Genomic DNA, 16,716 nt, shown 5'->3' with positions numbered 1-16,716 from the left:
CCCCCCCCCCCCATCCCATGCTCACCAACCCACCCTCTCGCACTTCCTGGCCCTGGCATCCCCTAAACAGAGGGCTTCTTATGAAGGCATATTTGACTTTTATTAAACCCAAGACTATCTGTAACCATTCCCAACTATTCTTACTTTTTATTATTACAAATAGTTATAAGATTTGTTTTTCCCATAAGAACAGAGAGCAAACTCAAAGAACACATTGGAAGTTAAGCCACTATGGACATTGAAAACTGTAGTTTTTTTTTTTTTTTCTTCTAGCACTGCCTCAGACTATGTGTAGTTTGACCTAGACAAACAGCTATCTGCTTCATCTGTTCATTCTTTTCACTGCAGAGGTCTAATCTTTTCTGGTTTCAATCTTTTCTGGATTCTTGTAGATTCTTCAGGAAGCATCCCTCATAGGACATTTTGGAACTCAGCACAGTTAAATACTGTTATCCTGATAGTTAAGGGACTGGGAGACATCGAGGGCCTCTTAGACCGCCATTAACCTCAAGAGGAACAGTGTGTTTAGATTTTTATTTTAAGCATTTTAAGAGCTATATGTCTAAAATATTGGAAGGTAGCTGTTTAAGACAATTCCCTTCCTCAAGAGAATGGAAGGGATATGAAGTAAGAATGGCAAGATGTGTGATTGGCAAGGGAGACACAGGCATGTGGGACATCTCTCTCTGGGCATTGTGCTTGTGGTTACCAACAATTGCCACTAAACAGTTCTCTGACCAACTTGGCAACTTCAAACAGCACACATGTACTGTCTTCACTGTGTCTGAGCCGAGGCTTAGCTCGTATACTTGTGGTTCAGAGTCCCTCCTGAGGTCATTGTGAGGACACCCAGGGCTACAGTCACCGAAGGCATTTCTGGGCTGAAGCACTCAGTCCCCAGGTAGTTTTCAAGCACTTAGCAAGTAGCCATGGTGGTAAATCTCAGTTCCTTCTTCCCTCTGTGGGTCTCTCCTTGGCTGCTCGAATGCCATCATGATAAAGGCTCCTCCCACCTGGAGAGATTGACCTGAAAGAGGAGACAAGGCTGAAAAGCAATGTCTTTACGTCTAGACCTTGAAGCCATTTACTACCAAGCCCTGTATAATCGAGGCCTTAAAAGGAAACTATTAAGACATTCTTCATTTAAATAGAAAGGAGCCAGACTTATATATTTGAGAATAATTTAGACGTGAGTTAAAAACATCACAGATGTAAGAAGAAATTTAGATTCTGTTTATTTTATCTGTTTATCTTTTTAAGGAACATTTTTTGAGCACCTGCTATGGGCTAAGCATTGTATGTGGAAATATGTGCATATGGAGGCCAGGAGTGGACATTGGGTGTCTTCATCTATTGATTTCCAAATCCTCCTCCTCCTCCTCGTGCTCCTCTTCCTCCTCCTCCTTCCCCTCCTCCTCTTTATTTTCCTTTGTTATTATCATCATCAGTCTCTGAGTCTCTTACTGAATCTAGAACTTACCAATTGGCTAGATCAACTGGCTACTGGGCTCTAGGGTTTTGTCTGTTTCTGCCCACTCCTAGGGATGTGGTTACAGAGGCACACAGGTGAACTCCACTTTTATATCTCTGCTGGGGATCTGAACTCGAGTCCTTGTGGTTACCCAGGAAGCACTTTACCCATCGAGCCCTTTCCCAGCTCTGTGAAAGATACTTCATAAGCACAAAATAAAGATTCTTGATGTGAGTTCTACTTGATGCTTGGATTCTCCCAAGCTCAGCCTGATTTCTAGATCTGAAAAAATGGATATAACTAATCTGAAACTATAACACTGACTAATAAATAAAACATATTGAAACCACTTGTGCTCCTTCTAATCATGGGGTGTGGTATAGATATCTGAATACTAGCTTGCCTTGGAATGAACCAAAATGATCTCAATTTTCCCTTCTCAACTCTTCCTCACATTCCTACAAAATCCTTCCTTTCCTTTCCAGTAACTATGGGCAGAGCATTTCCTATTTCACCCTCTATTCTTAGCACCATAATCTCCTAAAATGCAGATATGTTCGTGTCAAATCCCTGTTTAAAAAAAATCCAAGCCACTCTCACATCATTTAGAACAAAGTGCTGAGCCCTTAGTGATGTAGGTAGGGCCAAGTCCTGCCAAATCCAGTCCCCTCGACATCTGGCACTGAGTCATATATAAGGCCCTTTTCTCTCTTTTTCTTCATCTCCATCTCAAAAGCTGTTTCTGCTCCTGCACTTTCCTGGTTCTCCTACTCTTTACACTGAGTCACTTCGGTGACATCGTGATGATAGGATTTCCTCACACAGTTGAGTACTGTGTCCTTTGTCTGTGCTATCCTTATGGAATACGTAATTTAAAAAAATTCAGGCCGGGTGGTGGTGGTGTACGCCTTTAATCCCAGCACTTGGGAGGCAGAGGCAGGCGGATTTCTGAGTTCAAGGCCAGCCTGGTCTACAGAGTGAGTTCCAGGGCAGCCAGGGCTACACAGAGAAACCCTGTCTCAAAAACAACAACAACAACAAAAAAATTCAGAGTAGTTAGATGTGTCCCTCAATCCATGGATAGTCGTTTAAGCAGAGTTATCTTAGCTTTGGACTTGAGTTCTCATGGGAAGAGGTGTGGACAGCAGAAAAAGCCTTGGGTAAAGGTGTCAGGAGTGAATGGAGTCTTCAGTGAATGTGTACTGTTATGAAGGCACAGTACAGTGACTCAGACCCATGGGTGTGGGCAGAACCTTCCTCAGGCCAGGCTGAGGGAGGAGGCACAGCCTTCCTCTGGACTGTGTCTGGCTATTGATTGTACTTCATAAATCCACTGAGGCTCTGGCCTGTTGGAGATGCTCCATCACAGCAAGCATGACTCATCTGATTGCAGCTCTTCTGTAAGCGTGTATATGTGTTTATCTTATCGTTAGTCTCTCTTTGCCCCAGTCTGTTTTCCAGTACCAACCTGTCAGTGCTGGATGTAGCAAAGAAGTTTTGTATTTATTTCTGCGTCACTGTCTAAGTATAATGCTGAGCCATAAATAGTCACCAAACATTTTTTGATGGAATAAATATAAATGAATGACAAATATTTGATATTTTCTTGTGGACAGAGGTACTGCTCATAGTATTTAGGAAGCAGAGGCACACAGGTGGATCCCACATTTTTATCAGTGTTGGAAATCTGAACCAAAGTCCATATGCTTACACAGCTCAGGCTTTACCCACTGAGCTATCCATGCAGCTGTGTATGAGGTAATTTAAAAAGCACAAAATAAACCTTGATGAGAGTCCTACTTGGTGTTTGATTTCTTCAAAGTTCTGCATGATTTCTGGATCTGAAAAGAGTTATAACTTATACCTATCTGAGAACCCTTGACAATGATTAATAAATAGTATGGATTGAAATGATATTCTAGGGAGTATGAATCCATTGTTCCAGAACTACCATATATGAATCTCCTTGCTTGTACATAGGATAAGCCAAAGATATGGGTATCAGACTTTCAATATTAGCAATCAGAAATTATATATGTCTTCATATCTATTTCCACTTAAACACTTTTAGAAAACCAAATAGGCATGACTCATTGAATGGCACCTTCATGAATACACAAGGAGACCAGGAATGCTGTGCTAAGCAATGTTAAGTGAAGATGAAGGGACTCCTATACAGTTTACACTGGTGTCAGTATACTGTCTTGCTTGTCCTAATTGCTCAAAGAAATAGTCCTTATTGCCAAGTGAGCTGTTTCTTGCTAAATATTGTAAGGAAAGGATACTTTCCATTTTTGAATACGTAGGAAATCCATATTTCCTATTCATGGTTTATAACAAGAAGTACCCCATCTCTTAACCATGGCTCCAGTTCTGCATCTTGTATCTGTGGTGACACCATGGCTCCAGTTCTTCATCTTTAACATACACTATTATAGATACTGTAAAAGCTGACTGAAGGGCCAGCATCTGTTCTGGTCTCCTATAAGCCCAAGCCAAGACATTTGATTCTTGTTGCTGCTATATCAAAACAATCAACAGACACAATTAACAAAATCAGTGGCTTGTGATAACACAAAATTATTCTCTACTAGTTTTTTTTTTAAATTAATAATCCAGGGTTAGAACCATGGTATTGACAAGGCTGTCTTTTTCTGAAGGCTTTAGCTGATAAATCCATTTCTTGGCTGGTTCCATCTTCTAAAGGTATATTCCTTGGATCATTGCCCATTCCCCCATCATTATAGCCAGGAGATAGAGTTGACTCTTCTCTATCTTCTCCTACTTCTCTTTTACAAATCTTATAGAGATCTTCATTGTTATATTGATCCTACTGGTTCACCGTCTCTGCAGTTCAAGATCTTTCATGTAATCACATCTACAAAGCTCTTTTTTGCCATATAAGGGAGATTATAATGGTTAGGGTAATGTCATCATTTCAAGGTGCAGTATTACCAAAAGGCTCATGTTTTGAATACTTGGTGCTTGGTATGAAACTATTATGTAGAATCTTTAGGAGGTACTGCCTGTGTGAAAGAAATAGGTCTTTGAGGCTGTCTCTGTCTCTAGTTCTGAATCAGCTTTCTCTCTCTTATAGATGCTGTAAAAGCTGGCTGAAGGACCAGCATCTGTTCTGGTCTTTCCTGGTCCACACCCATGCCAATGCCCAGTGTCTCATGCTCCCACTACCTTGGAAATGACTGCTCCTAATTCCATGTCTTTTCTATTATGGTGGCCTGAATTTTCTCAGAAATCCTGAGCCAAAGCCAACCCTTTTCCTATTACATTATTCTGTCATATATTTGGTCAGCAAAAATAAATAATACAGTGGATACATGTAAAGCCATCACTCAGATGGCCAAAGGATGTCTGAGAGGACGACAGAAAAGTCTGAGCAAAGGCCTGGGACTGTACTCGGGAACACTAAGTAGAGAGAGTTTGGTAGTCAGGTAGTCTGCACTGCAGTCTGGACACCAAGGAGATGTGGGGCTCCTAGCTCTTCTGAACCTTTTATTTTTAGACATGTGCATAATGCCCCAAGCCTATTCTGTAATACATAATAATCTGAAACATGAAAGAGTGCTATGGAAGTTATGTACATTCAAGAAAATGAAATGGTCTGTGAACAGATAAATACAGAAGGCATCATACAGATACTGTTTTATGCAGGCCCAATATACAATGAGAATCTACATAATCTATAGAGTTAATACTTATCTATCTTTAAGTAGTTTTAACAGTTCAAGGGGTTCAGCATGGGACATATTAAGCTCATGGCCTCTTCCTGTCTCCTTTTGTCTTGATCTAACTAGAAGATTCCATCAAAGACCTCTTAGCAGTGGCTGTGTTCTTTTAAAGCTTCTCTGCTCTCACTGCTTCCATGTCTCTTGTTGCGAAAGCTCTTCATTCCACACCTACTCGTTGTTTTGAACAGTCTTCCTTGGCTTTCCCTTCCTTAGAATCTCTAATTCCATCCTTCCGCCACCTCTTCAGTGTTCTTAAAATATACCAGATTTCACCTGCTTGATGTGCCTTGGAAAAGATACTTTCCAGCTAGTGGAAGTTATTCACAAATTATAACACTGTTGTTCTTAAGTTATTTCTATTTTAGATTAAAATTACTTTCGCCATTCATACCCTGGATATATTCCTTCATAAACAAAAGTTGAATTTCTTTACTTATTGTGCTTGTAGAATTTATATTAATATTTTGCTGGTTGTTGGCCACTTTGAATACTGTTTCTGCTTCCAAAATGCATGTGAAATAATTTTGTGTCAACAAAGTGGTTTAAAACCTATTATTTTTGCTATTTTCTATGTGTAGTTTATAATCCCAAGAGCTCATCTCACTTTTACTCATTCTTATTAATATAGGTGATATGTAAACATCTATGTTTAATAATCTGACATGAATTGCCCAATTGTTTTGAAAAAAAAATATTAGATGGGCTTTGGAAGTCTTGTGGAAGAGTTGGGAACCCCAAGGCCGTAGGGACTCCACAAGAAGACCAACAGAGCCAACTAACCTGGATACTTGGGGGTTCCCAAAGACTGAACCACAAGCCAAACAGCATACATGGGCTGGATGTAGAGCCTCCCTGCATATATGTAGAAGATGTGCAACTTGGTCTTCATGTGGGTCCTTCCAACAACTGAAGTGGGGGATATCCCTAAAGCTAAACCCTGTTTCGCTAACTGGGCTGCATTGTCTGGCTTCAGTGGGAGAGGATGTGCCTAGTCCTGCAATGACTTGAGGTGCCAGGATGGGGTGATACATGGAAGGACCCTTTCCCTTCCCAGAGGAGAAGGGGGGCTTAGGGAAGGAGTTATGTAAGGGTGTAACTGGGAGGAGGGGCTGTGATCAGGATGTAAAGTGAATGACTGAATGAATAAATAAATGAATAAATAAATAAATAGAAAAAATAAAACTGCATTAAAAATGTGTTTCCTCTCCTCAACAAAGCTAGAATATTTTTAAGCATAAAAAAATAAAAAGGAAATGTGATAGTTAAACTTAATTTTAAACTTATGGCGTATGTAACTCTGTTTTTTTTTTCTATAAGTACACAATAATGAATACCATTATGGTATGTTCTCTATGAGGGTACATGTTTGTCCTGTTTGTCACTCTATCCTTGGGCTGGCTTAGCTACAGGTGGCTGCACTTCCACAAACAGTTGAGTAAATGAATGTGAAAATGAATGCTAAATTTTCAGAGTAGCTTTTAAAATAATGTATAAGTATTCAGTATACATTGCTATTGTGATCACAAGTATAGAATTTCTCATTGTTAGTCAAGCTCATAATCTCTTCTAGAATGATCTGCTATGAATAACTGTTAGCACAAAAAATTCTGTCAGTGTTTATGTATGTATGTATATATACAATATATGTATATGTGTGTATATATAATAACAAGATATTACATAGATACTATTATATTCAAGACAATGGTAGTGTGTTTCAAATTCAGTAGAACTCTACTTCTTAGTGTTGCAACAATCTAATACAGTTCTTCATGTTGTGGTGACCACAAACCATAAAATTATTTTGTTGCTACTCCATAATTACAATTTTTCTATTGCTACAAATCATGACATAAATATCTGAGAGTCAGGATATCTGATATGCAATCCCCAAAGGAGTCACAACACACAGTTTGAGTACTGCTGACTTAAATGGTTTATGGATTGGTAAATGCAGATGATATTGCATAGATACTATTATATGTATAATGAGAATATGTAATAGAAATATATTCTAGAGTTTAAATATTTTATGCAGTTTAAATAGTTTAGATTGTTACTTCATTCAAAACTGATATAAATACTGAAGGTATTATACAGACATTACTTCATGTAGTGTCAATTTTTTCCTTATGATGTAACTTCACTTGTGCTGAAACTTTCCAAATGATTGAGATTTCTGTTTTTGCTGTCTGTCCTCAGAATGGCTTCACTCCTTTGTACATGGCTGCCCAGGAAAATCACATTGATGTTGTAAAATATCTGCTAGAAAATGGAGCTAACCAGAGTACTGCTACCGAGGTAGGTCTGCTATTGGATTCTTTAAGGTCTATATTCTTTATACCAGTTGCAATGGATCTCCACTATTCTGTCTAAAGCATATTTGTATTACTATTGTAATCCACAATAATGGCCACCGAGTGACACGGGCTTGTGTACATCAACCTGAATTCATACCTTTGTATTAGACTCATGATCATGCATTATTATTTCCATTACCATTAATCTTGGAGTTTGTGGGTGAAACATGGTTCTCACTCTGTAGCACAAGTCAGCCTTGAATCTGTGGTTCTCATGGGATTGTAGGAGCGTCTGTGACCTGCTTTGCTTTTGGGATCTTTATAACATTCTACATGTAGATTCCATTACTTTCTGTCAACATTTTACCTTAAGGTACCATGCAATTCCTTCTAGGAACAACTTCTAACCATTAGAAATAATTTATAGCTATTTGTGTTCGTGTAATTTTCTAAGGACTATATCACAACAATGTTATTTATGACAAAATACAAATCATGACATAAGTGTGTGTGACTATGGTTATGGCAATCGCTGACTAGAATTTTTGACATTTGTTCAGTTTCTGAGGGTGCAGCACATCTGGACATATGTAGGAGTTGGAGGGAAAGGGACCCAGAGCATCTCTCTCCTTTCCACTGTGCATCTCCCTCAGAAGCGGAAACGCCTTTTGGTTTCCCATCTCCTGGTCCACAGGCAAATGTGACTGGTGCCCAGAAGCCTTCCTGATATTTTTTAGTGTCCACTATATCTTCCTTTCAGACAAGTAAACCTTTCAGCAAAGTGAACACAAACTCCCTTCCATACTGTGCTGGACAGAAAAGTCAGTGAAATGTATTAAATTGACTTTTAATTCTTTGTGTATGTGGGAGGAGGGCAACTTTTATGGAACTCTTCACCATTACCTTCTGACAGTTTAATCTCATCCTGGAGGAAGTCACTATCAATGCTAACTAAGTTATGTGTTAGGTTATACCATATATGCCTTGATTATAGCTAGAAAACACAACTATCCATTATGACATACTTTTATGTTCTGTATTCAGTAACACAGACACAGATTATGCACCTGCAATATGAATATATGTTTTTTTCTTTTTTATAACCTAGATCCTTTTTGTCCCTTGAGACACTAATTTTGTCTGTGAGTAGACTGTGAATATCTTAAAGTAATGCTCAGAAAACAAATGACTGTGTCTCCAAGATTTGTCCCAGCATAAGGGAATCCATCTGTTTTCTTTTTCCTTGAAGGCTGAATCGTTATCAGAATCCTCTCACCCACCCTGGAGACTTAGGGTAGGTAGCGTGGGTTTTTGGTGAACTTAGGTCATGATGCTCTCAGCAGATGAGCAACTTTTTGGTCTAGTTGATCATAGCAGTATTGCAGTGTGATGCCAGAAATAGCCTTTAGTGATCACGGCACCATCAGAGGCCATGGTATGCAGTAGGCTGTAGAAGCTTCAAGCCTCTGGTTGTTTAACCTAATACGACACGTATAAAGGAATCAAAAGAGAGTTGGGGTAAAGTCTAGCCATCACAAGTATGTCTTATGTCTCATTTTTAAAAACATCATTGAATAATTAAAATCATCTCCTTACAATGATTAGAAATTTATAAATTTAGTATACTGAACCCCACCACTTACCCTTATGGTTACTGAGGGTCACATGGACAAACCTGTGCACCCTTCCTTTTAACAAAACCATTCTGTAACAAATAATACTATTGCAGGGATGGACAGTCGATGCTCTAATGCCCTGTCATGAAATATCTTCTTTGATTTCACTGAAGTAAGTGTGACAGGTGGAAGGAATGGTTCTGTGTTAGTGAGTAGCAATGGTGTGCAAAAGTAGATTACCAAACAGACACTATACCTTCTTTAAAGAAAAACAACAGATAATTACGCAAACCTTCCACATGGCATTGAAATACATACACACACACACACACACACACACATACACACACGAAGAAATACTTCGTCTTCGTTCTGAAATTTCTTATAAATAGGATTAGTAAATAAAGGATGCAATGAAAGCTGCCTAATTTAGCTGAGTTTCTTTTCCCAGAGTTCATTGAGGTATTGTTACACATAGTTAGCCTTCTTTCCTGAAACACAGATCAGAATGAATTCCGCGTGGTTGAAATCCAGCTTTTAGTCCTCTAAAGGGAGTTCCCAGTCCAGCCAACACCATTTTCATAGGTCTCTTTTCCCTTCCTTCCTCCTGAATTCTGCCAAACTTTAAGGCTACAATCTTTTTACTGGGGTTTCACTCTGTGGGCTGTGTCTCTAAGGAAACACAAAAACAGAACAAAATAAAGTCCACATGGCATTAATACAGACTGCTGTAGAGTGCTAGGGAAAATAAGTCCAAATATGTAAATGATGTTGGATGTGTCCTTCATTCACAAAGTACCCAGTTCATGACACACCTGTACACCTCAGTTGCTTGATGTTCTTTACCTTAAGATACTACACTCTACCACTCTATGAGGTAGTGTGCTGTATTTAAAATTCAAATATACTTAAATGAACTACCAACATATTCATGCTGCATCCACCTATTACTCTATCATGTTGCATGTATAGTTTAGGCTGCGTATGATAACTTAAAAATTACTTTCCCTCAAAATCCCATAGTTATCTCTTAAATGATTCATACTGAAAACCCATTGAGTAGTAAGATTTGAGTTAACTACTCCTAACTCCAACCCTGGAATGACATCTTCCTGGGTATAACCCCCTACCCTCATTCTTGCTGTATAATTGGAACCTCGGGCATTTGCTTGCAAACATCAGAGACCTGAGGAGGGATGCAGTTGCTATCCTATCCAGGAGCTAAACACTTGCTTCTGAAGATGAGGAAATGACTTTCCAAATTTTGTAGCATGGCTTTCTATCTCATCCTTTGTATTGTTTGGGTTGCTGTGTGCTGAGATCCCTTTTTAAATTGACAACTGAGAAGTCTGATTTTAAACGCTATCTGACATATGCAACTTTATAGTGAAATCATCTTAGCAATCTAAAACGTAATTGGTTGCAAAATTAATGGCTAGTCTAATTTACCAAACAGCTTTAGGTTGCATTAAATCTCCAATATCCCAACATAAATTATTTCAATTACTCCCTCCACAGCAGTTAGTCCCCCCCCTGCCCGGAGTCAATGCAGAAACATTGTTCACTGCACACTCATCCTGCCATATAGAGCATCATTTTCACTCCTAGTTGGATCTCCTTTCCACTCTTTCTCATTACATAAATAGACATAGCTAAGTGTTTGTTCTAATTTTTATTTTCCTCTTACAAACACACATTTGACCCACTCCTTCTGTAATGTGACCACATCCCATAATCAGCAGGATTTGTTATGATGCAGATGGTGTTGACTATAAAGAATGCAAATCAGGAACACGATCTGATGAAGCTACTGGCGAATGGCAGTCCACTCCGCTTCTGCTCTTCACAGGGACACTCTATCCTGCTGGTCAGTCTCACTCATTCCCATCCATTCTATTCCAGGATGGCTTTACTCCTCTGGCTGTGGCACTCCAGCAGGGACACAACCAGGCGGTGGCCATCCTCTTGGAGAATGACACCAAAGGGAAGGTGAGGCTACCAGCTCTGCACATTGCAGCTCGGAAAGATGACACCAAGTCTGCTGCCCTCCTGCTTCAGAATGATCACAACGCTGATGTACAATCCAAGGTAAGAGCCGTAGTATCTGCAGAGAGGTCCGCTCTGACTGCCAGCATCTCCTGGGTGATGACCAAAGAACAGTCACAGCTGATAGTGCAGCACTCTGGTCAGGAAACCACAGAAGTCATTTCCATGTGTATTTAAATGGAAGGGGACTATCTGTTAGGAGACAGGAACAAAAAAATTAAGGCTAGAGGGTTTTCTTTACAAGACCAGATTCCATCTTTGAGATATTTGACTCAGCATTCTGTCTACACCATTAATTATAGAAAGAGTCACAAAGAATGCCTATTGTGCAATGGAGTTGCCGTTTCTCACTCTGTCTTGTTGGAATAGAATGCTCAGTTGCGGTGAGCAGATCTGCTGTTCCTTTGATTCTGCATTGTGTAACATCTTCCCTCTTTTCCCCACAAAACAATGCTTCAGATGATGGTGAACAGGACAACCGAGGTACAGTATTGCCATTATACCAACATTTCCCTTCTTTTTATTTATTGTTAGCTTTTGCCCAGTTAGAATAAAAGCTCACTAATTCATACTAATGATTAAAGTTCTTCTAGTGGGAAATTGTTTAGAGAAAAATCCCGTAATTAAGGAAGAATGATAATTTAAATGTATTTGATATAACATATATTTGAATCATTATTAAGCCAACTATTTACATAGTTTGTGAGTCCAGCATGAAACAAAACACTACCATTGTGTACATTTTAGTGAGTGAGTCTTATTCTGAAACGTTTGCAAAGAGATTCTTTTTTTTCTCTTAATGAAAATGTATAGACTAGACTTTAGGGAAGTAAAAATTTTGGAGGCCTTTTTTTCTCTTATTTAGTTGTAGATGTCCTTTTTTCCTGCAGCTTTTTCTTTACCACATTGTTTATAATCAATAATGGCTCTGTGCATCATGAGCAAAGCAATCGCTTTTCCCCCTGTAAATCTTAAAATGCATGCCATTAAATAATTTCTCCCTATAAATTAGGTAATTAGAGATAAGAACATTGTGTCTATAAGTTCTAGTGTGTGTTTTCTCCCTTTTGTCACAACATAAACATTATTAAAATTATGTTATAAAAATTAATCTACACTCAAAGGTAAAGTTATTAAGGATAACTTTTGTTTTGGTGGTGGAGAAATTGTAGAGATTTGGGCATTCCTTGAGCATTCACAGAAAGCAATTTCTCAAATCTTCTTTATTAACCCATTCATCTACTGAGAGGCAATTTTCTTGAGTTATTTGCACTGCTTCGTTTGTTTGTTCCTTTTGGGTTCCTGACACTAGGCATGGAGGAACTCTAACTCAGCTGCTTGGTAAAGCTGCCAGAACTGGAATCATACAAATTGATCTCAATTACTAACTTTAGTTAACTTTAATTTCTCAGGTATTCCTTGGGGGATATTTTTATACATTGTAGAGGGTGCAAATCAGCATAGAGTTGAACAATAACTATCAACCTAGGGCATAATTATCATTAAGGCAACTGAGAAATTTTCAATTAACTAATTAATTATAAATGCTAAAATAATATTATTGTACTTGAATAATTGGGAAATCATTTTCCATCAACCAATATAATATTTTGAAATTAAAATATTATAATTTAATTAAAGTTAAAATATTAACTTTAATAATTATTATGGGACAAAACTTTTCCAGGAGAGAAGACACAGCACACGTTTACTCACCCCAGACAGAAAGCTAGACAAAGCAGAATCCACATGCCACCGAATTCCAACTTGGTGAACAATTGAGCTTTATTGGGGGTTACTTATGATAAAATAAGTGAGGGGCTGTTTACAGGATCAGAAATTTTTCAAAGACAGCTGCATCACCAAAGCCCACTGCAGCATGGGTAAAAACTCACAAAACCTGGAGCTCACTATATAGTCTGAAGGTAGCTTAATAGGTTGGAGAATGTTCTTTTCAAGCGATTCTGGTCCATACCTCTTTCAGTCATCAGCTGGCTTTGGCTTCTTCCAGGCAGGCTGGCTCCTCCATCTCCTCCTCCTCATCATCTCTTCCTCTTCTTTTCTTCCTCCTCCTCCTCTTCTCCTCCTCCTCCTCTTCTTCTCCTCCTCCTCTTTTCCTCCTTTTCCTTCTCTTCCTCCTCCTTCTCTTCTTCCTCCTCCTCCTCCTTCTCTCCTTCGTCCTCCTTCTCTCCTTCCTCCTCCTTCTCCTCCTCCTCCTCCTCTTTCTCTTCTTCCTCCTCCTTCTCCTCCTCCTCCTCCTTCTCTCCTTCGTCCTCCTTCTCTCCTTCCTCCTCCTCCTCTCCTTCCTCCTCCTTCTCCTCCTCCTCTTCCTCCTCCTCCTCCTTCTCTTCTTCCTCCTCCTTCTCCTCCTCCTCCTTCTCTTCTTCCTCCTCCTTCTCCTCCTCCTCCTTCTCTTCTTCCTCCTCCTCCTCTCCTTCCTCCTCCTCTCCTCCTCCTCTTCCCCCTCTACAGGATTAGGCACATCCTCTCCCATTGAGAGGGGTGAAGCTTTTATTGTTTACTCTGGCAGAGAGGGGTCAAGAAGATCTAGTCAGTTTCAGGGACTTCCTGAAACTATTTTGTGTTGTTTATCTTCTTACACTTAAGGAACTCCCCTGCAGGTTTAAATGTTTCAGTCTCTGAGGAAACTGTTACAATAATAGACACAAATTCAGAATATGTCTAGGTGATAGGAAATATCAAGATAAAAATAGAAAAAAAAATTTGACATTTTATAAAATAATTATGGGTTGTATAATGATTTCCCCATTAGTTTTGGCATGAATACATAACCTACATGCTGAGTAAAAGAATCTGGATCATGTTTGTGGGGACTGAATTCACAGTTACTATTCTTATTTCTACATCTTGCTTCTGCACAGTTAAAACTTATTTGCAACTTATGTTACTGAATACATAGGCAGTCTTCTGTTATGCAAGCTATGTAAATGTTTAGCTTAACATTTGAAAACAGTATCACCAAATTCTGTATACAAAGTCGATAAAAGCTGGTGTGGCTTGTAGAATGTTCTTAGAAGCAATAAAGCACATATTAAAATCCATTTTAGAGTAAAAGAGAAGAAGAAATGACCCGCAGACTGGGATATTAGCCAGTGAATGTTGTTTGTTTCTTCATTTTTTAAATTAAATAATGAAAAGAATAGAGTAACAAAAAACTATCAACTTTTGAGCATTTCAATAAGAAAAGAACTGACATGTATCTATCATAAAGAACACCCACAATTATATAACTACATCTTCATCAGTAGTTTCATCAGATTTCTTCATTTGATTTTCAGAATTTGTTTTTGAAGCATTTGGGAAGTAAAATATATCTCTACTCACATTGTTCCTACGATGTGATTATTTTAATTATATATTAGTGAAAATTATATTTAATTTATATCCAAAATTATTCTGAACTGAACCATTTCTTTATCTCATTTTCATACTGACTACAAACACTTTTTAAAAATTGAAAATAGATTCTTCTCCCATACAATACATCCCAAACACAGTTTCCCCTTTCTCCTCTCCTCCAAGCCCCATCCCTCCTGGAATGAGTCCCCCACCCCCACCCCCCATTTCTCTACAGAAAAGATCAGAGACAAAAAATCAACATGATAAAACAAGATTCAAAAGCCCTCCTACCAAGGCTGGACAAGGCAACACAATAGGAGGAAACATTGTTTAATATGGGCCTTTAAATTCTTTTTCACTATAAATCACAATCTGCCTGAGCAGTAGTGAAAGGGATAGAAAATCAGTGTGGATGCCGTAGAATGAACTGAACATTTTTTCTCCTGAGAAATTTTCAGACTCTTGAAAGGAAAATGCCAATCAATTAAAAAAAAAACAAAAACAAAACAAAACAAACAAACAAACAAACAAAAAAAACGGGTTTAGAAGATGCCTTAGTGTTAAAGCCTTATAAACACGAGGACTCCCACTTCCAGTTTCCTGAGCCCATGTGAAAAAGCTGGATGTGTCCATAGCGATCATGTAGCCTAGTGTGAAGAGGGTAGAAGTGGATGGTTGCTCGTTAACTGGTTGCCAACTAAGTCCAAGTTTTGTGAAAGGCCCTGTCAAGAGAAAAAGGTAGAAGAGCTTAAAACAGAAGACCTACCTCACCTCCTCATGCTCCTACCTCACCTCCTCAGGCTCCTACCTCACCTCCTCATGCTCCTACCTCACCTCCTCACGCTTCTACCTCACCTCCTCACGCACGCACACATAAGGGCGCATCACCCTCATCCCACCCACCCCACACGTGAAAACATAAAATCAAACCACAACAAAACCCGCTGGTTTTATCTTTGATGAAAACATTTATTAATAACTCTTAATCCTGTGTTCAAAAGTTTATTTGGCTTCATCATAGTCTGTTTTTCCCTAATAAGCTAAACAAACTCAGGAAACACAGTTTTGTATAGGACAACTAGCCTCATATATTAAAAATTAATCTGCTGGTAAGTATAGAGTATTTCTTTCTTATAACACTAAACTATGGAGTTGTATTAAAATGTTTATTACATGGATTTTGTTGCTCATGTGCTTGCCAGGCAGTTACCTTGTAAGTTTTCTGGCTAATCAGTGATTGCTTTCCACAGTGTGAGGTATACCCCTACCCACTCTTTTTCTCTTTCCCTAGAGTGGCTTCACCCCTTTGCACATAGCTGCGCACTATGGGAATGTAAACGTGGCGACTCTTCTTCTAAACCGGGGAGCTGCTGTGGACTTCACCGCGAGGGTATGTGGTGTCACTACATGTGTATTTGAGGAAAGTAAATAAGATGGCTTCTAATAAGGCCTTATATTGAACCCCCTTCTTCCATTCTAAAGATTCTGAAATTTTCACTGTGTTAATCATGGGATGATAACATAACCCAATAAATTAAACATAAGAATTGGGGAGATGTATAGAGATGGTTGAAGCACACGTTTATTGTCTTCCAGAGGCCAAGAATTCGATTCCCACCTATGTTCAGTGGCTTGTATCTTCAATTCCAGCTCCATGGGACCCAAAGCCCTCTTTGGGTCTCTGAGGGTAGAACACTCAAACACATAGAAATGAAAATAAAATACAAATGTGTCAGTAGTCGAGGAGGCTAATTTTGACATGACTTTTGATTGTTGTATTATAAAATGATGCAAATCAAACCAAACCATGAATTATCAGTTTCCAGTCAATAGATGACAGTGTTAGAATATGAAGCACAAAGTGTATAGGTACAAATGGACACACAATTGGATGAGACTTTTTTCTCTGTTGGTTTATGAATTGAAATTTTACTCTTGGGGTGTCTTTCTAAAATACACAGGAAGATAGCATGTGGAATTGGGCATTTAATGGTCTAATGGTTAGAAAATTCATTTACATGACAGTATAAAATTCATCTACTGAATGGTATTTATCTCAATTCAGTTGATACAGTATTTAAATATTTGGAAAATTATGACATAAAGCAGACACATATCCCTACCATAATGATGACATCTGATATTTCATAAATATACATAAGTATACAGTGTATACT

General features: G+C 38.6%; 1 protein-coding gene across 48 annotated transcripts in view; it reads left to right on the top strand.

The window, feature by feature from the left end:
* Ank2 (ankyrin 2) overlaps positions 1-16,716 on the top strand; it is a 576,750-nt gene that overhangs the window by 437,264 nt on the left and 122,770 nt on the right. For 43 of the 48 annotated variants that reach the window (XM_031375399.1, XM_031375406.1, XM_031375435.1 and 40 more), the window contains 4 exons: positions 7,420-7,518; positions 11,036-11,221; positions 11,639-11,662; positions 15,831-15,929. In XM_031375399.1, the coding sequence (XP_031231259.1) occupies positions 7,420-7,518; positions 11,036-11,221; positions 11,639-11,662; positions 15,831-15,929 (408 nt within the window). The remainder of the gene's footprint in view (positions 1-7,419; positions 7,519-11,035; positions 11,222-11,638; positions 11,663-15,830; positions 15,930-16,716) is intronic. The other 5 variants (XM_031375436.1, XM_031375409.1, XM_031375431.1 and 2 more) reach the window with 1 other exon arrangement.

The sequence above is a fragment of the Mastomys coucha genome, unplaced genomic scaffold (assembly GCF_008632895.1).
Source record: "Mastomys coucha isolate ucsf_1 unplaced genomic scaffold, UCSF_Mcou_1 pScaffold16, whole genome shotgun sequence".
NCBI classification, from domain to species: domain Eukaryota; kingdom Metazoa; phylum Chordata; class Mammalia; order Rodentia; family Muridae; genus Mastomys; species Mastomys coucha.
This window is presented reverse-complemented; position numbering and strand designations above follow the sequence as displayed.